This window comes from Ctenopharyngodon idella, chromosome 10 (genome assembly GCF_019924925.1).
Source record: "Ctenopharyngodon idella isolate HZGC_01 chromosome 10, HZGC01, whole genome shotgun sequence".
NCBI lineage: Eukaryota > Metazoa > Chordata > Actinopteri > Cypriniformes > Xenocyprididae > Ctenopharyngodon > Ctenopharyngodon idella.
Genome location: NC_067229.1, coordinates 50,115,358 through 50,139,676, shown reverse-complemented (window position 1 = coordinate 50,139,676; position 24,319 = coordinate 50,115,358). Strand labels below are relative to the sequence as shown.

At 41.6% G+C, this 24,319-nt stretch overlaps 1 protein-coding gene across 2 annotated transcripts; it reads right to left on the bottom strand.

Annotated features, from left to right (window-relative positions):
- Positions 1–31: 31 nt before the first annotated feature.
- On the bottom strand, positions 32–24,319 carry LOC127520235 (beta/gamma crystallin domain-containing protein 3). 2 transcript variants are annotated; one of them, XM_051908178.1, is made up of 21 exons: positions 23,637–23,868; positions 23,118–23,187; positions 20,658–20,962; positions 14,150–16,817; positions 14,018–14,062; positions 13,628–13,746; positions 12,051–12,225; positions 9,293–9,429; positions 6,932–7,058; positions 6,725–6,760; positions 6,518–6,639; positions 5,608–5,737; positions 5,061–5,170; positions 4,569–4,695; positions 4,391–4,423; positions 3,484–3,720; positions 3,266–3,393; positions 3,065–3,188; positions 1,110–1,268; positions 758–917; positions 32–670 (listed from the first exon to the last, which is right to left on the bottom strand). In XM_051908178.1, exons 1-21 carry the CDS (start codon positions 23,741–23,743, stop codon positions 582–584), a joined length of 5,208 nt encoding a protein of 1,735 aa, XP_051764138.1. In that variant the 5' UTR covers positions 23,744–23,868; the 3' UTR covers positions 32–581. The 2 variants fall into 2 exon arrangements, 1 of the variants encoding a protein (XP_051764138.1); XR_007932070.1 differs by lacking the exons at positions 32–670; positions 758–917; positions 1,110–1,268; positions 3,065–3,188; positions 3,266–3,393 and having other exon boundaries at positions 3,502–3,946; positions 4,275–4,423; positions 23,637–24,319.

Below are 24,319 nucleotides of genomic sequence, written 5' to 3'. Positions count from 1 at the left end.
CTAAACATCTTATTCAAACAAACACACATAATGAATTTTACATCTTACATTTATTGTTTTCTCAGATTCGTTCCACTTTTAAAAATGCTGATTATGAACATCACTGTACACATTATACGGTTCAGCGTTCCTCTGACTCTTTACACACGTTACTGTTCCTGAAGGACTCCAGTGAAATGACTGAGTTTACTGTAGACCATCTGAACACTTTCACCACCGTGACGCTACAGCTTGAGCCAACAGAACAAGTGTTTGCAACTGTTCATCCGGGCGGATTAAAGGGAGAATCCAGCAGGACTTCACCTGAAGCGCACGTGAGGTTTCTGGTAGTGCAAATGTGCTTCACAAGATAAAAACAACCATACAGAACCGCTTCCCTCTGGTGCTTCCACTTTCACAGTGCACTTTAAAACAGGACTACACACTTTTTCAGGAAAATGGCCTAGAATCAATTATTGGCTTGTGGGCAAGTAGCTAAAAAAAATCTTAATTATTGGCTTTGATCTCAATTAGGCCAAACTGTCCAGGCTTCAGTCCGTGATATCATCTGTTCATGTTCTCAAAGTGTGATTGTGTCCGTATCACAGCACGTCGATGTCCCAGGTTTGCGTGGCGTTGTCGGCACAAAGCAGACTCAGAATCAGCTGGTCTCGGTCAGATTCATGTCCACCTGAGACAAACACAAGACGCTCCGTCAAGAACCAAACACGCACTCCAGATTTCCACTGGGACGCTGATGAGACTCTGAGACTCTTACCTTTGAGGTCCAGCACCAAGCTGCGGTTTAAATGCGAGCTGATGCTTCCATCCTCGTTGAGACTCCACCGCTGGTTCACGCGCCCATGTTCCTCCCATAATGCCACTCTGGCCCCAGCACAGGCCTTGGCACCGATCACAGACAGACAGCCGCGCCGCACCTGCACAAACACAAACTCTAGTTTTACCAAATATCTTACAAATATCCAAGGAGACAGTTCAGCTCATACTTTGGTTTAGAATGTCAATGTTTCACAGACAGAAGAATATTTTTATCTGAAAGCCTCCAGATTCTCAACACATCACATCTGTCAGGACTGTGTTTTCAGGACCGTTCATGGTCAGAGACTGACCGTGTTCTTCAGAAGGCCGTCGGTGAAGATCCAGCGCTGTGTGTCCAGAGAGCGATCAGCCGGGCTCAGGAAGACTTTCGCTGGAAAGGAGCAGTCTTTGCTTTCAGTGGTCAGAACTGAACCCAGAACTCGATTCCGCACCTGAATAAACACTTTTGGCTGAGGAGAAAAGAATGACTTTAAACCAAAACAGGAAAAGACATGAAGACATTTACTTGCTCAAAGCTTTAGTGTTTTAGACAACTGATTCACTACTACATGTCTAGCACACTGATTAAATGAAACGGAAATACTACAATCATGTGCAAACTAATAATGACTTGATAAGAATACACACGCAAACACACACACTCCTTAATAATAATAGCTTAGGGATAGTTTAGGCAAAAATCCTAATTGCTCATTATTTTTATTGATTCATACAATTCATTTTAAAGTGCTTTTAGTGCAGTGAACTGCATGCCATCTTTTTTATGTAGACTACACATCCAAAACACGCTGAGAAGTGTTCTTGAATGAGTTTATTGCTGAGTTTAAGCACTAGTAAATCAAAACAGTGTTCAACTTCACATTTCTCCTCTTGGCAGCATAAAAATAAAAGTTTATTCAAACTGGGATTCAGTTACATACAGAAAGCAAGCAAAGAGCTGGAGCTGAAATGTGTGATATATGACAATATTCTCCACGATCTGCTTTCAAAGACAGATTTTTAGTATCGAGCTACACATTCTGTCAGCTGCAGTTCTGTGGCTGTTTTTGATTATCATTTCTATCGTGGTTATTGTGGACATTGCAGTTCTTTGTCATCATGAAAGTTTATTATTTGCATGTGTTTTAAAGCCTCACCAGTTTAAACTCAATTGAATTAACTCAGACTCTGTTGTCTCACAGCACTAGTACTAAACTAAGTTTGCTTTCATGTCTTATTGCACTTATACTCTCAAAAACACACAAGTCTTGCATAAACACAGTTGGTTATGTCTTAAGTGAACGTAAACAGAAATTGCATGTGTAGTAGTATATTAGATCCATGCATTCACTCTTAAAGTGACAGCAACCTATTAAACCTGCTGCTGTCTGTCATTAATGTTAATCAAACAACAAAAGACAAAGAGAAAATCAGTCACTGAAGAGCAATCACTTTTGCTGCTTTAATAAGAATCTATGTATATTTAATTCATACAGTGAATATTATGCAGTGTTTTATTTTTACATTTGATTATTCAGTTTCTGACTTGACAGCTACTGTTAAATAGACATACTGTACCGGAACATTTTATAGCATTTTGTTTCATTTGTATCTTTCTAATATTGTATATGTCCTAATGTTTGTAATTTGCATCTTTGTTCTTATTTTTAATAGCAAATGTATAAATATAATATAAAGATAAAATAATGAAATAATGTGAAATAAGATTTTTGTCATATCGTTAACATACTTTGGCTTCAATGGTCTGTCATTCATTTTTCTTTTATGTTTTATTCCCTGGTAGGGCTATATTTTTCTAATAAGGAAGTTAATTTGGCTCTACTGCTCAGTAACAACATAGTCTTAAAGCCAGTATAAACAAGAATCATGACAAGATCATATGATATTTTTGTCATATCGTCCACCCATCAAATCACTTCAGTTCATCCCGAGCTCTGCGATCTCTGACAAACTCCCGTTCTAATAAAAAAAGATGTCTAAATGAATCAGTCATTTATATCATCTTTACACTTTGTTGGTTATGATGGGAGCATTCATGAACTCGCGCTAAAAAACACTGGCCGTTTTAGAGCGGATTTCTTCTGCGCCTTTGATTGGCCATTGCATTTTTATCTGTGATTGGTTACACTGTTCGACACTGCAAAAACACGGTGTAAATGTGGTGTAAACCAAGATCCATACAGAAGCTGTAAAGGCTTTTTTTACGATTAGTTAATTGTGATTATTTTTTGCTGATTGAACTGACCTGTTTGAGAGGCTTCAGTGATCCGATCGTCTCCCAGCCGCTCTGATCCCCCCAAACCGAATATTCTCCTGACTGCACAAGCATCTGACGGCCCTTAAAATGAGCGTATTCATATGCGACCCACCTGCGAGACGACAGCAGCATGTTCGTCACTGTGATTCTGAGGATCATTTACACAGGAAGTAGTGAACAAGCTCTTACAGGCCGCTGTTGACTCTCACAGACTGGCTGTAGAATTGGCTCACGTTCTCCACGTCTGAGAACAACGTTTCTTCAAGGCCCTCAAAACCGCTGAGAGAAAACAGGCTCACGGACGGCTCTGTGAAACTCTGAACAGAACAGAGAAACACTAACTCACATACGAATGTCACGAAAAGTTTATTTCTTGTATCTACTGAAATATGCTCTCATCGACTCACGTATGGAATGGGCTTTAAAGACTTGATGGCTGTCGATATACAGCCACAGGAAGTGAGATCAGGGTAAAGCCCCTCCCCCAGGATATAATGGTTACCAGAATATCCCTCCTCATCGAACAGCAGCCAACTTCCTCGGATCACCCGGAAGGACACGAAGCCTGTTACCCCAGAGCCGGGAATTTCGCTCTCAAACTCTCGGCTCTCGCCACCATACCGTGTCTGGCTGTAGGCGCGTAGCTGCGCTCAGAGAGAAACACATTAGCGGCACACGCCGGACTCCTTAGCTGTGTCCCAGTTCAGAGGCTGCATCCTTCCAGGTCCACGAAGGTCGAACAGAGTGTTGTAAAATGGGACATTCTAGCCTACGGAGGATTGCTCTTGTCGCCTAGCAACTGTGACAGCTGCCGTTGACGAGCGGGAGTAATGTTTGTTCTGGACGTTTTTGAAAGTTATATTCAACTGTCTGAAAACAAAACAGGATTCACAACCTGTCTAAATATGTTTACATAGGTCCATTTATGTCAGGGGTGTTCAATCCTGCTCCTGGAGGGCCACTGTCCTGCAGAGTTCAGCTCCAACACCAATTAAACACACCTGAACCAGGTCTTACTAAGTATTCTAGAAACTATTCCAGGCAGGTTTGTTGAGGCAAGTTGGAGCCAAACTTTGCAGGACAGCGGCCCTCCAGAAGCAGATATGGACACCCCTGATTTATGTACATAATACATTTGAACTGCTGTAAAGTTTTATTTTTACATTTGTATTGTTAGAAGTTCAAACCTAATGCTTACATTTAAAAGTATAAGCTGGCATTTTCTCTCAAAAAATCCTTTTGGCCTTTTAGGATGCAGCCTCTGAATTGGGACGCAGCTTTTGTATGTTAGCAACACATGAAATGCAAACATACCAAAAACTTTGGTTCCACGATCCGACAAACTTCCTGTGGTGAAAATGAGATGCATCAATGAAAGTCTCTCATGTACCCATCCACACACACAGCACTGCGTGACTCTGATTCAGTGAACTCTAAACCCTCCCTCTCATCAGGAAGCATCAGTTCAAGCGCTGGTCTGTGTGCGACTCACCCTGTGAATGGGCCGCAGTGACTGAGCTGATCTCCGGCCATCGGCCCACTGCAGCAGCCCTGGATACTGGCCTTTCTCCAGAACGTACTGCTCTCCAGTGAAACACCTGCTGCTGTACGCCACCCACCTGAAACACCAACGCCACACTTCAAACTCCTGCTGCTAAGAGCCATTCACACCAAGGACGAGAACTGTAACGATAACTACAAAGAAAATAGCAGAGTCCACACCACAGCTATAATGATATAACGACACAGAGGAACAAAATCATTGGAATCACTCTCAGAGCGATTAATAAATGATAAAAACATTGACAGCCATCCTGTTTTAAAGAGCTCAAGCATTTAAAGCGGCAAACGACAAAACTGCAGCACGCTTAGAATAACGTCCGCTGGAGTGGACACTAATATAGTTATCGTTACAGTTATAGTTCTTGGTGTGAACAGGCCTTTACCCTCTGACACTTATCACGGTTATGAAATGCTTCCTCACGCTCCGCTCTTTACGCTGATGCCGTCAGCTTCCTGCAGATCGGGGACATCCAGATGCACGTCGGTTTCCTCATCTGATCTCTTCAGACACACTGACGGCTCCAGGAAATCCTGAGGGAAAGACTGATGCTGATGTTACGGTGTCATTGGTAAACCGTGGTGACCTGCTACGGTCGCTCGCAGGCATCAGGGCAGTTCTGTTGTACTGTAATGTTTTCAATAATCTTTTCTTATCCACTTTTTCTCATTTTTAATTCCAAAATACTTGAACATGAAACATGATCTTGAGCAACAATATTGAGTTGATTAAATAACGCACTGGTCCTCACTGGCATTTTCACCTGCTAAAAAAAGGTGAAGCGTTTACACGAGCACAAGACTGAAGAAGAGTGTTTAAGGACAGACTGATAACATGAAACACATCCAGTTATTCTGCTGTCAAACACTGACATTCAAAGCAGGCCACTGGCACACACGTGTACAGGACAGACGCAACAAAGAGTGTATGAAAATGCAGCAGACGAGACGAGGAGATCAGGTATACTCACAGTCTGAATGTAGCGCAGCGACTGGATTGACAGCTCTGTCCCACCGAACAGTCGCGTACAGTCGGCGTATTCACCCTCCTCCAGCACACACTGATGACCTCTGAACCCTTCACTGGAGAAGCCCACCCATCTAACACACACACACACATGCATATTACAGAACATTCTTCAGGAGAAGCCCACCTGTTCACCAAACACACACACACACTAGTAGTATTTTTGACCAGCACACTGTGATCATGTGACTGATAGAAACATCAACTGCTGTCTAAAGGGGAAAACACACACTGGATGAGAAGTGTTAACATTGGAACACACACTTCCTTCTGTTAAACATGCCATGTCATTCACATCTTTTTCCATTAAAGTACATATATTTGTCCCAGATCACTGTACATAACTTCACACTAAACTGGAATATTGTGTATTGTGCATTTTCAGCAAAACTTTGTGTCGCTTGAATAAAGTCTGTGTTTCATATAGAGAGCTGTTATAATATAGACTGGCTTTTCTCTGATTTTCCAGACACTAAACTTCACGCTCGTCGATGTCAGGTTCATTCTTTAAGTGAACTTTTAACTGTTTGGTGTTTAGATTCACTGTTTTGGAGTCTTGAGCTGAATGCCACGTGTCTAATGCGAGATGAGAGCAAAAATGACCATGTCTGAACATGTATAATTCCTCACACACACTCACAAACACACACACTCACACACACACACACACTCACACACACACTCACACACACACTCACACACACACTCACACACTCACACTCACACACTCACACTCACACACACACTCACACACTCACAGCTAGCCGTCACTACAGAGGTTCATCAATTTAGCAGATGTTTCTATCTGAAATATTAACAGCATCACTCATTTCCTGAGAGATAAAGACACGCACATTCCACCCGTGACCCGTAGAGATGAAACAGCCGAGGGTCCCTCGATGTCCCTCAGATGGGGCGTGTGATCCAGCAGCTCCCTGCACTGACCCTGGAACTGCGGCTTCTCAAACAACATAATCTACACAGGAAACACAAAAATCACATCCAGTGATCTGAGAACAGCTCTGAACATCAGCATCCGTCTGTCTGTCCGTCCGTCTAACCTTTGGGTCCAGTGGTCTTGTCACACGCAGCCCACCCTGCATCAGAAACACAGGAGAAAAACAGCAGATTTTAGTTTGAAAAGCATCGCTGGTTTACACTCACCACTGTCTTCACATCTGAAACACTCACATCAGTTCAAACGACCTCCTTCTAGAAATCCTCTTTCTTTCTGTGTAACATGATGTTGGGAAGCGGTGCCTACGTACCATTTTTAATGGCCGAAGACTCTTCACACAGGACACCAGGGAATCCTGGAGAACAGGCGTGACCCTCCCGTCAGTTTCCAGAATGGCAGATGTTCCACTAAATCCAGGCTGGTCAAAAACCAACCAGCTACACACATATTCAGGGAACAAGGACAAAACACATATAAACCACTGTGAGCGCAACATCTGGCTGCTTTTTAACTTGTTGAAGGGTTAGGGTTAGGGTTAGGGTTTTGTTGAAAAGAAATAAATGTCAAAAAGCAATCCAAGCAGACATGTCCTTCGGTACCAAGAGAAAGGTGCAATGCAATGGGGTTTTTTTTTAGGGCTGCCCCCTAATAGTCAACTAACCGTTAGTCGACGAACCGAGGCTTAGTCGACCAAAATTTTATTAGTCGCAAGAAAAAAAAATCCACAGGAAGCGGCAAAGTCATGCATTCTGTGACGGACAGATCGTTAACAGCTGGTCTATGTGGTAAATACAGTACATCGGGCAGGACATCCAAACGCTTGCCTATCATTCATCGACCTAAAATATGGCTTATCATATGAAATATGTAATAGTAGCAACTTTACATGGCCACTTATTTTAACGCTAACCTAGAAAAATGTGGGCTATTCAAGTTTCTGTGCGGAGTGTAAAAGCTGAATAGTAGCGCGGTTACTGCATGACAGCTAACATGGAGGCGCCGTAGCGATCACTTGCACTTAAAGTACTCCATAATTTTTGGTCATACAGATAAGAGTAATACATCTTTTGAATCTGTGAAGTGTCTACTTTTATTTGTGTGCGCTCACAATAACAACAAAACTTTTGTAAAATAATGAAAGCAAACAGGGTGCGCTTTCTCCCGTCTCTCTCTGTGAACTTGAGCGCACCAAAAAAAAGAAAGAACCGAAACACCATGTAAGCTTGCCTCACAGACATGAATAATGTATCTATAGAAAGCAAAATGTCTACTTTTAAATGAAACAATTTCAAATGGAAGACAAATATTCTCAGGTTATATAATCCATATGAAACGTCCACTACTGCGGAGATGACGAGTCAGCATCATCAACTTCATCACTGCAGCCGAAAATACAGAAAACACTAGTTTATCAATTAATTATTAAAATGTTAAAGCAATCTCCTTGCTGTTTTTCCCCAACGTATTCATCATCATTACTTTTGCTAATGCGCTGTGGCAAGCTTTATGTGTTCGCTTGAACACTGATTAGGCTAGGTAGGCATTAAAGGCTCATTATTATGATTTATATGGTTTATTAATAAACGTGTGATTAGTCGACTAATCGCTTAAAATGTATGACTGCTAGTCGACCAGAAAAATCTTTTGTCAAGGGGCAGCCTAAGGCTGGACGATTAATCGAAAAGTAATTGAAACCGAAATTCAGAACCTGTAACCGACGTAATTTTCCCATGTCGGTTATTTCGGTTTTTTAATCCTGTTAATACTTCCCCCTTAAAAACATACTACCGCGTGTGTAGCCACGTGACTCCACCCCGTCCAGTCAGTGGCATAAAAGCAACACGGAGGTGAACGCTGGTTCAACACATAGTGATAGCACGCGAGCAGTGAGCCTTGCGTCTTCACTAAACGTTGTAAGTTGTATTTGTTTTAAGGTTTACCAGTTTGGACATTCAAGCAATTTTAGACGTTTGGATGTATATTATTTTGAGCTACCGTGCTCACACAGCTGCATTGTGGCACGAACACTCATACAAACAGTAGCTGCGCAAAACATGAGAATCGCGCGCACAGAGAGGAACGCAGAAACTAGTTGTCAGCGCTGTCCTGTGATTTATCACTAAAGTAGCTTAGAAACTCAAAACTTATTATAGCATATATTTTTCTACTTTTGAAGGAACTATTTACAACCCACAGCTTCACAATTAATAGAGACGGTATGATTAATTCACACATGCAATCGCTCTCATTAGTGGTACTGTGCTAATTTATCTTTATCTGATTTACAACGAGCAGAAATCTGTAAGAAATGTTACAAACCATAGATAAAATAACTGCTGAAAGTGAGCTGTCATGTCAGATCACCCTTTCAAAAGAAAAAAATATCCCACCTTTAATAGTCAATCATATTTACAGTACAAACCTTGTCAGTAAACTGAGGGCCAAAAAAAAAAAAAAAAAAAGCAAAACAAACAAAATGATCGTTCATTAATCGTAATCAAGGTAAAATGTTCAATTAATCGAGGTTTTGATTTTAGGCCATAATCGTCCAGCCCTAGGGCAGCCCTTTTTTTTTTAAAGGTTTTTGCCTAGATCAACTGAGACCCAAACTTCCTGTTTTCTTTAAAACTCAAATGCACTGGTGTCTGATGTGATGTCAGGCATTTCCTACCATCCCGCCTTGACGCAGAGGTCAGAGAGGAACACGGGGCCATGCCGCTCCGTCAGGTCTGATGCAGAATAAAGACGGACAGTCTCTCCCGTTTCAGACGTGCTGGGATATAGATGGATCTCTGGAACACTGTCATCCTGCACACAGCAATAAGATTAGTTGTTTCATTGTGCTGGTTGAACAGAATACAGGCTTTAACTCCATCAAAGCTTATGAACACAGTACAAACACAGTTCCTGATAAATGTCTGTTAGTTCAGACTCAACTGACCCAACAGCATGATAAGTTAACCCTTTGGAGTCGACGAACGCGCCAGCGTATTTTAGTGGATTTTTTCCACATAGCAGCAAAATCGACTTAAATTACTCAATTTTTGTCACACAGAGACAAGTAATACATCATTCGAAACTGAAAGGGTCTACTTTTATTTGTGTACACTCACAGTGACAACAAAACTTTGTGCTTTTGTAAAATAAAGAAAACAAACAGCACTTTCTGCCATCTCAGTCTCTGTGAACTTCTTTCTGAAACATGTCACAAAAATGAACTGAAACTCAACAAATTCTTGCCACACAGACATGAGAGATGTCTTTAGAAAGCTTGAAGTGTGTACTTTTAGTCATATCGAAAACAAATATTCTGTTTAAGTAATCCGTATGAAACCAACGAGAGATACAATCTTCCCCGTCTGACCTCATTATTTTTAATGTGACCACACCCACACGCAGCACAGGCTATTCACGTGGTAATCGTCCACGTGAGTCATAGGAACCTATATAATATTTTGTATAATAACCTATATATTTTGTCCATATTAGGGGTTTCCTGGAATGTCATGCGTTATATTACTTCTGTGAGGCATATATGGACTTTCTGCATGACATAACCTCCTGCTTCCAGTATGAATGAAACATACATTAAATGTGCTTATAGCACTGAATAATGCTCACACCACCCTATTTTGGGTAAAAATATGAAAACATTTGAAGTAAATATATGATAATCCTTTTTTTTTTTAGTATAGTGTACTGAAGGGTTCCTTTCTAATGATTTATAGTTATAGGCCACCAGCATTTTTCCCCAAAAAAATAAAAGTTTTCTGCAAAGTAAAATTTATTATTGTTATTGTTGTTGTTGTTTTATGCAGCCATACAAGCAGGCACAACAAACCTGGTGTTTTATTTACTTTATTTACTTTATACTTTTTGTGAATTTTAAATCGCAATATTAACCAGGAAAAAAAAAAAAAAATCATAATTAGATTTTTTTCCCCAAATCGTGCAGCCCTAGTTGCTCCTGACACCAGCATGTTCACATTAGTTTTGTTGTTGTTTTTTAAAGGGACCAGATGCCACTGAAGAGTCCTGCTGACTCAAACTTTCACACGGGTCTCTTCAAACTGTTTTTCTGTGAGAGCGAGAACATCAGCAAGCTACACTGGAGTGATATTCTACATGAACATGGTAAAATAATCTCCATCATGGATTACTGATGTCAGGGCAGTTTTCAGAGGCAAAAGAAAAAGCAAACACCTTGGAAATTACAGGTATGTTGAACAGGAGCTGTTTCAAGAATGGCACAAAGGTGTGTAACTGTTCAAGTCTCTGTGTTTAGATCAGTGTGCTCAATAATCTGCCTTTTTGTCCTTCGTAGTGTATATTTGGATTGTGTTGTGTTGCAAATAAAGTACAAACAATCACAAAGCCACTCTTTTAATCTCCTCACATTCTTTCTTCTAGTCCAATTCAGCTGATAGGGCCATTAGGGGGAGGGGTCATTGTCTTCCCAGGTGTGAAACACATCAATATTCATGATCATTCACGCCTCCACGCATACAGCCTCACTTACACAAAATATGTCTTACGAATTTTAAATCAATATATTGTTTTATGTGAATGATTGGGGAAGATGATTTTCACATCATTTTGAAGCAAAAATTCAAGGCTACAAGATCCAGTTTTCAAAAGTATTTTGAACAAATATTCAGTATTGGTTTTATGGCCTTATTTCAGTGCCTTATTTTTTTCACTTCCCACGCATAAACGTAATTTTCTCAAAACTTTTACATACATGCTGCTCACATATTATTGTAGCAGAATTTGTGCTGAATACAGTGTAATCAGTCTTTAGCCATGAAAATGTTATAAGTAACAGAAATAAGCACAAATGTCAGGGCATGTCAAAACACATCCAGTGCCCAGAAAACACCTCAGACCCCAGAGGGTTAATAAAAGTGCAAGTGCATGAAAAACAACTTATGTATGATTTATGTATATGAATTTGACATGGCCAGTACTGGTTAACTCAACTACAAACATCTTGTGAACGCAAAGTCCAAAAATAACAAAACAGGACATTTTCAGGATGCATGCCAAATTTTCACACGTTCTGCCCATAGAGAGAAAATAATTTGATAGAGACAGTTGAAATTCAGCATGCAGCTTCTATTTTTGTGCCACTGCTATGGCTGTTCATAATGAAATTTAACCTATACATACATGGTGACTAGATTTGTAGAATCTGCCACCAGGTTGTGCTATAAGCAGATCATTTATATTCTTTTAAGTCTGTTGGTGGGCATAATTTGTATTGACACACCACAAGAATGTTGCAGAACACACCAGCATTTTCTTGTGCCGTTTTTCAGTGATGGCGCCACTCATAAGCTACATGTAAAACAAATATACAGCGTAACGTAAATAAAATAATAAAACTTAACTGAATGGAAACAACTGAGAAAGTGGAAGCTTCCTGATACCTTCAGCAGTGTCCTGATGGAGCCCACAAATGGCAGCACGGCACCAAGATCAGTTCTGCTGGGTTCTCTGGTCTCCTCCAGGTTCTGATGGGGTCTTCCACTGGTCTTCACAGTCTGACCCTCCTCCAGAAGAACACATGAGCCACGGTACCACGAATCCACATACAGCAGCCAACTAAACACACACAATGTGAATCTATCATCATCTTAACAAGCAATACACAACAAATTCCTTGTATGTGTAAGCAGCAACACATACTCTCTCACACACAGAATTTCAAGGACGTTGCTGTGGAGACCAATAGAGAGTCTCACATTCTTTGTCTGAAGTAAGTGAACAGAGAACTGAACAGGAAGTGACTGAACACAAAGCATTAAGAAACAAGCAGATGAACTGGATGAAATATTCTGAATGATATCAATCCACAATCTAACTTGTGATGCAGCCTGGAATCATAATCACACTGTGTTTGTTCGTTGGCCATAGGAAAACTGACCCTCCGACTGAGCCTGGTTTCTCCCAAGTATTTTCTCCATTTCTGTCACAGATGGAGTCTGGGTTCCTTGCCACTGTAGACTCTGTCTTGCTTAGTTGGGGACACTTAATATTCAACAATATTACTGATTTGACTGCACTGACACTATTGGATAAGATCTGAGCTGGAAGAAGACATCACTGTTATCTACAGAGCTGCTTTATAGATAAATTGAACTCAGTCCATAATTGATGAACTTTACACAGTTATTGAACCGAATTGAACCAACACTGAACTGACTTCAGCTGAATGACTGTTTACTATTATCTTTTTAGAGCTGCTTTACAGCAGAATATAACTCTGTTTGCATCACTGAATTTTCCTGTTATTTTCCTGTTTATTACTGTAAAGCTGCTTTGAAACAATCTGTGTTGTATAAAGTGTTATATAAATAAAGGTTAAAAACACACACACAGGACAGGAACACATACGCTGAAGAAATATTTAATGTAAAATGTTTGCAATACATTCCATAAACCTTAAAGAACATCTCAGCATGTGTGTGATGCCATTGTTTTATTCATAAACTCTCTGGATCAAATCAGACTTCTGTCCACTGCACCAGCACATTTTCACTGGAAAAGTTTATGAAAAACAAAGTTAAAAACACCCCCATGTGATTTTCCACACACATTTGAGTGCTGCTGAATAATGCAGATGTGTCTGTGGACATGCATTAGCAAGATGACATTGCATAAGCTCTCAGAGCTCTCCTTTAAAACAAGCCAGAAAAATGGAGGCACAATCACTTCATCTATTAGATATGAGCTGCAGCGCTCTTATACACACACACACACACACACTCCCTCAGTCTCTGTCTGACAGCCAATGGGAGTCCACTTAGACTCAAAATTATGATATGAGCTCATTTCTTGTACAGCATCACAACTGGACTGTTACAGCTCTCATCCATAAAAATCATTGTCAACTCAGACTCAGCCAGGAAGGATGCTGAGATGCTGTGTGTGTGTGTGTGTGTGTGTGTGTTTTGTTTAAGCATTTTAGTGAGATGTATTATCTGATGAAAGTAAATATGATCACCATCCTCTCAGCGCATGAAGCGTGGCTCTGTGAGCAAACAAATCCCTCCCAGCATCCTCCACATCATCGCAGATTTCTCTTCTCTCACCGCTGAGCGACTGTCCCTCATAGATGAGCATCTGTGTTTGCAAGAAAACATCAGCAACAGGGACCAAAAGACCCTTGTGCACACATGAGTTATGATCCTGACAATGAGATACTGGCACAATCTGAACAAGTGACAGACGTTTATATTTTAGAATTTGTGCCCTACATTTACTTGTCCAAAGCCCTATTGGGCAATGCAAAGGAAATGCAGAAAGCTGTTTAAAGTCTCAGGCGCTCAGACTGAACACAAACAACCATAAGCATAAGTTGCCTAATGAAGGACAGTCACAGAGATGAACTTACTGGTGTCGGTCTATGGTTGACCTTTCCAAACCCTCCATTCTCTTCCTGTGAGGACACAAAGGAATAAAAGCAACTTTTTAACACATGTATATAAGCATATCTCATATTAGACTAAAATCAGACTCTGCTTACCATGACCATTGCGTTGTATCCACTACGACAGACAGTCCGTTTAGTGTCTTCAGGTTCTTCATCACCTGATGGCATTAGTCTGGATTTCAAGTACTGATAGAAAGGAGTATTGGCATTCTTTCCAATATTTCCCAGTGTGCCATCACAGTCCTGCTCCTGTATTCTATCCGGAGCATCATTAGCAGTCTGATCAATATTTGAGCTGTGCTTATGCTCAGCATTTGGCTCAGGTTTGGTCCCAGTGAGCTGGCGGTTCAGTAGAATACTTGAGTCCTCATCATCTTCCTCACTGTCGTCTCCATGGGAGTAGCGGTAACTCAGCGGTGAGGCGACGGGCCTTGAGGAATCCTCAACTGAACTGCAGATCACACTGGACTGCAGCTTCTCGCTGACCGACTGCAGGAGGGAGAGGATGGACGATGCCGGTTGCTCGACGCTCCTCTGCTCCTCTTCTGTCGCTGGAGGAAACTGCAGCGTCTCCTGCCCCAAGGCTTCCTCACGGCCAAACTCCTCCTCGTAGATGGGGGACAGGGAGAAGGGGTACGCTTTGGCTCGACGTGTGCTAGGACTGTGCATGGGCCCTGTGTCGTTCACGAACACCATGTCACTCTCTTCCTCCTCGCTGATGACGGCAAAGCCCCCGTCTACCTGGTGGAGGTCAAGATCATGAAATCGGGAATGATGGGGAACGAAAGCCGCAGTTCTGCTGGAACTGTCCATGGGGTCGAGGTGAATTCTCCGGCCTGAAACAGATACGGCTGACGTTCCAGCATCTGCTAGATTCATACTGAGTTCTGGCTTCAAATGCTCCTCGTGTGTGGCCGAGCTCAGGCTTTCGTCATCGGTGACATCGCAGCGGAACGCTCGGACTGAGGCCCAATGAGAAGGATGGTGCTGCCCTCCAGAGCACTGGACTTCAGTCACGGACGGCTGGACACTCGAATCCGTTCCAGCGATAGAGTCACAAGAGATCTGTTCCTGCTCACTGCTGCCTAAACAAGGTGCTTCAGTCTCCTCAGATTCATGGCTTCGTATAGCTAGTGGCTGCTGTGTGATTTCTGACATTATATCCGAACCAACTGTGTCAGATGCGAGACTGTGGCTATAGGGGTCACTGGGAGTTACACTGAGAGTTTGGCTTTGTTGAAGACTCTCTTGATGTACTGATGAAGCAGTGCCAGGAATGATGATGGAGGTGTCACAGGAACCGTTCAGCTGAGGTCTACAGTTATTGCTCATTGCATTGTCTTTGGCTGTATCCTGAGGTCTCTTTTCCCCTTTATCTTTACATACGGAGACGTCACCTGTGTGTTGCTCTCGCGAGAGAGACTCCTCTGACAAAGCAGGTAGGAAGAGCTTGATGTCTGTTTTATGAACAACATCCCTATGGCTATGGAGATTTAGGGATAATGGCTCATCATCAGCAGCACTGTCTCTACCGCTGCTCTTACAGGAACTAGTTACATCCACATTTTTTTCCTCAATGAAATATTCAAGAACAGTCTGATTCTCATTTTGAGAGCCAATTGGAGCACTGGTAGTGGTGAGATCAGAGTTCAGTCCCACAAAGCACCTGATGTCAGTGTCGGAGCCAGCGATGGACTCATACCCTGAGGAGGGTGGCGACCTACTGCAGTCCACGTGGCTGCAACTTCCTGCTAGCGCTTCCTCCAGAACAACAGACAGTGTCTGGTCCGACAGCATGACACGAAACTGATGCTCTGCGTCAGTGCCTCCATCTCTATGACCATCTAACCTTTCAAACAGCACTGCCTCTGAGCCTTCATTAAGTTCACAGGTTAACAGGATGTTATTCCCTGTCTCAGATACTTCCATCTTCTGCAGGGCAGTAAGAGAATTTGTCAGGATGCTGTCCACTATCTGTTTAGACTCCAATCGTAGGACCTCTTCATCTATTCCAGAATCCACCTCAGCCCATTTCAGCCTGGACTCCTCCGGACGCTGGTGCGTCTGGGAATCCGGGGCTAGATCATCTGTTCTATTTACAATTACTGATAGCTTTGGTTGCTCTGGGCTCTGTTCTGGAATGGGGAGTGTGTCGTGATGGTCTGTGTTAGAGTCTGACTGTGCGGTTGATAGTGTCAGATCATTGGTGTCCCCTGATACCGTCTCTAACGTAACACTCTGGGCAAGATGCTCCTGTCTGCTGGTAACTGGGTCATACAATGGACTTGGTTCTGCTGCTTGAGGAGTTCTGTAGACCTCTACACAGGTAAGCATCCGGTCAGAGTCTGCAACATGAGGGAGTTGGTGGGCTGGAGTTAGTCCAGATTTAACAGTGGGACCCTCATCTAATAAGTCACTCCGGGTCAACGCGTCCTCTAGTTGTTGTGTCTGTGAAGGAGATGCTTGATTTACTGCAGTTGGATATTCCTGACAATCAGAGTTCATTGTGTTTACAGAGGAAGAGGAGATCTCATTGTCCTCATGGCTGTAGGGTTGTGCAGCCTCTTCCCCCTCAGAGATGGGCGAATGAAGCTCGACGTGATGCTTCTTCTTTGGTTTCCTGACTTCTCTTAATCCACGGTACGTGCCATAAGTCACCACAGGAGGACAAGATAGATCATAACGTCTCTTCTCCTCTGAGCGCTCTTTGGCGTTGATGTTTATGGCATCACTTCTATCTTCCTCAGTCTGTTCCTGAGATCTGTTGAACGAAAACAGAAGACAGAGAGACACTAGTAAAGCTATCCCCACACAATTCAACACACAATGAATGGATACCTAAACAGGACAGACAACCAAACATTCGAGATCTATTGAAGCACACACTCATGACGTTTGTAGTGCTCTCTGTGTGTCATATTGCTCTTATGTAAAAGCAGAGAGTAAAGCAACTCTCATTAAATATTCATAAGCAGCATCTACACAAAAGCACCTACTGCCTGTAGGCGCAGTACAGAAACCATCACATCACCATCACATCTCATGTGACAAAACATACAGAAGGCACTGCTGATGTACACAGTCAGAGCAACGGCAGACATGCAAGTCAGAAGACATTGATGAACATGATGACTGAAGGTCAAGGTCATTTGATTTATAAAGTACATTTAAAAATAAAAGATGTTGTACTAATGTCCTGTACAATGCAAATAAATACAAAAATACAAAGTTCAAAAAAATTTAAAGAAAAGATTCAATGCTAACCAATTACAAAACCATTATAAAATATTAGGGATGTGACAATCCGGTTCTCAGTATATCAGTATCGGTCTGATACAGACCTTTTTTGCCGGATCAGGTATTGAACAGTACGGGACCGATCCAAATTCGATACTGTGCGTTACCCATGGTTGTTACTGACAAGCTCAAAAAAGCCACCACAGAATGTTTAGCGCATTATATTCCAAGTCTTCTGAAGCCATTAAATTGCTTTATTTGATGAACAGACAGTACTACATTAAAGTACTATATTATATACAATGTTAAATTTAAATTACAGAAACTCTTCCCTCTGCTGCAGCTGTCAGTCATTCTTCATCTTCAAACAGCATGTCGCGTTCAGTTACGACAGTTAGCACAGTAAAACTTTCACCAAAATGTTCCAATGTTCCCATTATTATGCATAATTTAATAAAGCTGGAGTTTATTGGTCATTCTGAATGGTATGGTACTCGCTTGGATGACACAACTGGAGTAGAGGACTGAATAAAAATCATTCACACAGCGACTGGAACTTTAAACTGATGAAAAAGGCTGTTAGTAAACTGTTAGACAGATGCAATAGTCTCAGTGTTGTGCGCACACAACATACCTTCTCTTGTTCTCTTTTATAAACTTTTCATTGCAGAGTGAAGGAGCGAAGGAAGCACTGGCACTGTTGATCAGATAAACATTCGCTGGATGGACACACATAGAGTCTACCCTCGAAACATTCTCATGACAGGACAGAAACATACTGGAGTGTAACATAACTGAATAAGTGAAATGAGTAAAAAAGAAAAGCAGAAAATACTGAACATTTCATCAGGCATCTCTAGCTCATTCTACAGTCATGCCAGTACAGCCATGTGAATGATGTGAGAGAGAGTCACTCAGCAGAATATTTCCCAGCAGGCTCTAACTAGACACTTGGATCTCAAGCCAATTGTGATATAAACAGGATTTAAAATAAGAAGTGTCACCTTAAGTAAGACAATGAAAGAACTAAGGTGTTTCTATTCTTGGACTCACAAACATGGACTGAGCGTGAGTAAATCTGTTTTATCAGCTAGGCTTCCTGTCAAACATGGATTCACAGTGGACTAGCTTACAGCTTCTGTTCTGGGATACACGGAAAGAAACCATTACTACCACTATTTTCATCATCAGCACAGCGTCAGCAAAGAGACAGATGTGAGGCTCCTCAGAGATCTTTTGTTACTCCATCCTCACACTCTCACACTCACACACTCTCACAAACATTCACACATTCACACTCACGCACTCACTCACACTCGCACTCACTCACTCACACTCGCACTCACTCTCTCACACACTCACTCACACAAACATTCACACACTCTCATACTCACACACTCACTCTCTCACCCACTCTCTCACTCACTCACACTCACTCAAACAAACATTCACACACACACAAACATTCACACTCACACACTCACTCACTTACACAAACATTCACACATTCACACACACACACACACACTCTCACATTCACACATTCACACTCTCGCACTCACACACTCTCGCACTCACACACTCTCGCACTCACACACTCTCGCACTCACACACTCACACACTCTCACACTCACCCACGCACTCTCGCACACTCACTCGCACACTCACACACGCTCGCACTCACTCACTCACTCACTCACTCACACACAGCTTCACAGAGTTTCACTCTTCAGGACGTTAAACTGAACATGAAACTGACACACCACTATCTGAACCTCTGAACTTTAAATAGGTTTACAGAGAGGAACACATTAATGGAATAATGTTCCAGTGCTCAGAGAGTGACATCTGACTGCATGAATTCTGCTGGTTTGGTGTTGTTTCGTGCCCTGCGGATCTCTGCGGTGTCTTTCTGCTGATTAACTGTCTGTCCGCCTGTCAGGCTTGTCTGAACTAGTGCCTCGACAGATCTGTCTGCCTGTAGGACAGTAAAGCTTCTGGTTGCCATGATTCAATAACAAAGCCATTTCATTATAGAAATTAACAAATTTCCTAATACTCTGAAATAAATTGCAAATACATTTTCCTCTTATTTATCTGTCGCTGTACTCATACATCAACATGCCACTTTACCACCTCATGACAATGACGTTTGCTTTGCACTCCATTCAATGAACTTCAAGAAGACGATTATTTACACAAAATACCATAAATTCATCCATCTTCAAGTCAAGTATATTTATCGATATAGCACTTTTTACAATACACATTTCCAAAGAATCTTCACAGAAAGTCATACTGTCAATAATGCCGTAGTGCTTTAACATAGAATGAGCTTTAGTGCCGGGCGATATGACGATATAAATGATATGACAATATATATATTATATGATAATATATATGATATGATGGCTGGTTTTGTTCTATTGATAGATTTAAATATTAGTTGATTTGTGTTAAGGTTAGTGTTCAAAGCATTCAAAAGTTCATAATGCATTAATGAAGATATGATTCGGTATACACACAAATAACAAATAATTTGTTTATCCAATTGAAAATGTTCCCAAAGTATAACCAAATAAACACACACACACACTCACACGATCCTGTGTAAACCAGCTGTATGAAATCACTGAGAAACAGACAGGAACGCGTCACATACACTGTGAGAAACAACAGCAGCCGTTTACAGCTCAATAAAATGCAGATATGATGCACAATCATCAGAGTTCAGATCGTTTATCTGGTAATACGTCATATCAACAGCTTCTGTGTGTGACATCACAACTGATAACAGATAAAACATCGGAGCTGCAGCTACACAGGAGAAAACTGCCACACAAGTTACAGGATGATGAACATCATCCTCACGTGATCCTTTTGGCAGCACTTCCTAAATGAAAAAGCACTGTGGATGTTCAGGGCAGGTTTGATGACATCATAAGCAGGCGCCAGGCCCCAGGGGGCTGCAGTCACATGAAGTGAAGTATGAGAGAAACCAGTATGTCCTCAACACACACACACACACAGGCACACATTCTCTTTAGTCATGTAAATCAAAGACTTCTATCACTTTTATATGAACAAAACTTTGAAATAAAAATTTTAATGTATTTATTAATTGCTTTTCTTTTTGAGGAGGTTTTGTCAGATTGATCTCACTTCTGGAGGCAAACTACAGCTCAACACACAAACACACATACAAAACACACACCGTCCAGCTGTGCAAGACATCTGAAGTAACTTCACAACATTGTTGTTATTCAGGAGTGTGATTATATCAGACTAAGCATCAGTGCAGCCACACACACACACACACACACACACACACACACACACACAGTCCGATGCTGATATGACTTACTGTGTGTGTGTGAGCTCTGAATGACACACAGACGGCTCCACCGGTTCCTCCCTTCCTCCGCTCTTCTGTGCGTTTGCGCTTGTTTCCGTCTCTCTCTGTGCTGTAATCAGGCCGCTGCTGTCCGTGTCGGTCTGTCTCTCTCTCTGCACTCGGGCCGGTTCTGCCCGGCTGAATTGGAACAGGCTTCCCAGGCGTCTGAGGAATCCGTCTGCAGGAGGTGCTGTGGAGGCGGTTTGAGGAGTCAAGCCCCCGTCCTCCGTCTGTGACGTGCTGCTTCCGTCCGGAACGTCAGACGGCTGCGACTCCTGCGAGAGAACAGAGAGTGTGAGCGTCTTCAGTAGCAGCAGAGCAGCAGCAGCGCCCTTCACTCTCTCTCTCCCCCTTTCTCTCTCATGCTCACGTCCCTCCCCCAGTACATCCCACCCTAACCCTTAACCCCTTCAGTACTGATGTGCTCCATCTGACTGACAACACTGGGTTTGACAACGTTACATAACTAAAGCATCAAAACAGAAGAAAGAAAGAAAAAAAGAAAGAAAGGATTTTCTTAGTAATTAATTCTGTCATTTGCAGCCTAAAGCAGTGGTTTTCAGTCCCGGTCCAGATTCTCTCTTATTTAACACACTTGAGTTTCATAAACAGCCTCTCTGTTGAATCCAATACTTCCCTACTATATAGTACACAAAAGTACCCGGATGACCTACTACTTCCAGTGAGATTCTTACTATCCCATGAGGCCACGGGAGAGGATTTATGAATGTCAGTGAAACAACGCAACTGATGCTGGTAGATTACATGTCAAAGACAACATAGCGGATGTAGCCATTTTTATGTAACTGACTTCTTTAAGAAAAAATTATATGACTAGCAACACAGATTGACAACAGCAGGCATGATCAGATGGTTTTTGAGTCACTATTAGTGGGCTTTTAAGCTGTCCTATATTTAGGAGATGAAAACCACTGGCCTAAACGCCTGTTCAAAACAAGGATATGGTTTACCGTATTTTTAAAAAAGGCTAAAAGTTGCTTCTAATCTGGAAGCTTAGGACCAACTCTTAAAAATTAGAGGTGTGTCACTCATCGACACGACAGCCAGTGGCACAGTTCTTCATCAAACTGTCCATACCGGCGCGATGAATACGATCCTCAACTGGATGGAACTGGAATAAATACTTTGACTATTGCAATCCCATTGGACTTATTATTATTCAGGCAGCTATCATAAAGCACTGTTCGCTGTTGGCCAGAGGAGAACTGGCCCCCCGACTAAGTCTGGTTTCTCGCAAGGTTTTTTTTCTTCTCCATTTTAACACCTGTTTGCCACCTGATGTCACCTGTTGGAGTTTGGGTTCCTTGCCGCCTTTGGCTTGCTTAGTTGGGGACACTTGACATTTGATATTCAACAGTGTTTTGATCTCCTGCATTGACACCATTGTATGAGAACTGAACTGAGCTGGATGATGACATCACTGTTCACTTCAGTGCTGATATAGATAAATTAACTAAATTAATAACTATTGATTCTTACATCGGAATGAATCAATACTGAATTTACTTAAGATGGATAATGACACCATTTTCTTTAAGAGCTGCTGTGCAGCCAAAACATTATATACCAGTTATCACTGTAAAGTTGCTTTGACACAATCTGCATTGTTAAAAGCACTGTATAAATAAAGGTGACTTGACTAATTTTTCATCTAAGAGTAATTCACAAAGCATTATAACGCTAAAAGTAGCTCCTAAACAAAGTCCTCCTGAAAACTCTTTAATCCCTCAGAGAAACTCAGAAATCATCCAATCATTCCTGCTGTTGTCAATCTGCATCACAACCGAGTAAATATATTGGAATATTATGATGACATTGACTTTTTAAAATGGTATCACCGGGAAGGTGTTTTCTTAGTTTTAGATGTAGTTAGTGCAAATTGCCTTTCTTTGTGTTATCTTTAGTGGTTCTGAATGTGGTTTAAATATATACTCTAATTAGTTTAAATGATAAGGGAAACTGAATTATTATGAACGAGCTTTAAATCTCAAGCCATCTTAATTCTGTCAAAGATCCCTGGAAGCCGATCAGAGTTAAACACGTCCAGACGGGTCCGTTCTCACTGAGAAACACAACAAACTCAGAAGAAGAACCGCCTGGACTTCTGCTGCCACTGACACAATTTAACAGAAAAGTACATGAAAAAGAACAAAAAAACCACCCATCTGGACGTTTTCAGAGCAGCCAATAAAACATGAAGAACAGGAATAAAATTATAATTGCAAACAAATGATGTGATGTGCCTTCATTTGACATTTGTAGATGAGAATATTATAATGATTAACTCTGTGACACTATGCGCGCGCGCACACACACACACACGTCCAACACAACACTAAACACACTGTAACACTTCCTCTTGAACATCCTCACACACACACACACACACACACACAGTGTCCGTCTCACCTGTGCTGCTGACGCGTTCAGGTGTTGTTCAGGTGTTTGAACTGTGGATCCATCAGCTTCTCTGATCTCACTGAGGGAAATAAACAAATCAGAGGAACATGCAAAGCATCGATGATAAACTCTCTCCTACAGCCACAAACAAACCAGATACTGCCGTCAGCTTCAACTCTTCATGGATATCAGATTCTCTCCAGAGGCGAGAGACAGACATGAAGCAGGAGAAGACTGACACACCCTGCAATTGTCATGCTATTAAATGACTCTTTTCTTCTAAATATTTTCAGTCCGTTTTGACAGGATAAAAAACCCCGAAAAAAATCATCTGCACGAAAGACACTTGAAATGCAGAAGAACAGAGAGTGTGATTGTTTCATTGTCACAGACTGGCACAGAGAAGACGAAAACATGAAACAACTCAGACACGACAGAAACATGTTCACGAGTACAAACAGGCTTCGACTTCACTCGTTTAAGAGCTAAAAATAGAAGGAAGGAAGAAAATGAGCTGCTGAGACAAACCTTTCATTCCCCTCGGTGTCCACAGATTTACTTCTGGAAAAGAATCTGGAAATGTTTTTGGCGAAATCCTCGTGCCAGGACATCTGCCTCTTGACATCGGACATCATGTGGACACAAACTAAACATCTAAGAAGACTTGAGAGTCAAATAAACCGAGCGATCTGATTCTTATCTCCATTTGACCGTGTTGTAACAGATCAGACTGAAGCCCGAAGAGAGTTTGAGGAAGTTTGTTAGGGAGGAGTCAAAGTCAATGATCAACTCATGGAAGAATAGAAGAATATTTCTGATATAACAAACGATATCTACAGCTACAGTGTTAGCAAAACCACGTCTCGTGGAAATAAACCAGCTGTAGTGAATCGGCAGATGTTGACTGGCGAATAAACTTGATGAACAGTTATTTGTGATAACAAAAGAGCGACTAAAGCGGTTTAATTGTGTCAGTAATAAAAGCGTGTGATGTTTTTAGCGCAGAGATAAATAAACATTAAAAATCAACAACATACAGTCATTTCCCTGGTTCGTTTACTTTAACAGCTCAAAGAACTTTATCGTGTATAAGCATGCATGGATAGAAATATAACCAGCCTTGACTTTACCATGAATTCTATTTAACTGTTCAACTTTACACAACTGTGCTGAAGTTACTACACTCCTCCTGCATTCAGAGGAAATGTGGA

Coding starts and splice junctions, on each gene's coding strand:
- LOC127520235 (XM_051908178.1), bottom strand. CDS start 23,743: ATGATGTCCGATGTCAAGAGGCAGATGTCCTGGCACGAGGATTTCGCC. Junction 3,189..3,265: donor GTGAGAGTCAACAGCGGCCT/GTAAGAGCTTGT, acceptor GTCGTCTCGCAG/GTGGGTCGCATATGAATACG. Junction 918..1,109: donor ACGGCCTTCTGAAGAACACG/GTCAGTCTCTGA, acceptor GTGTTTGTGCAG/GTGCGGCGCGGCTGTCTGTC.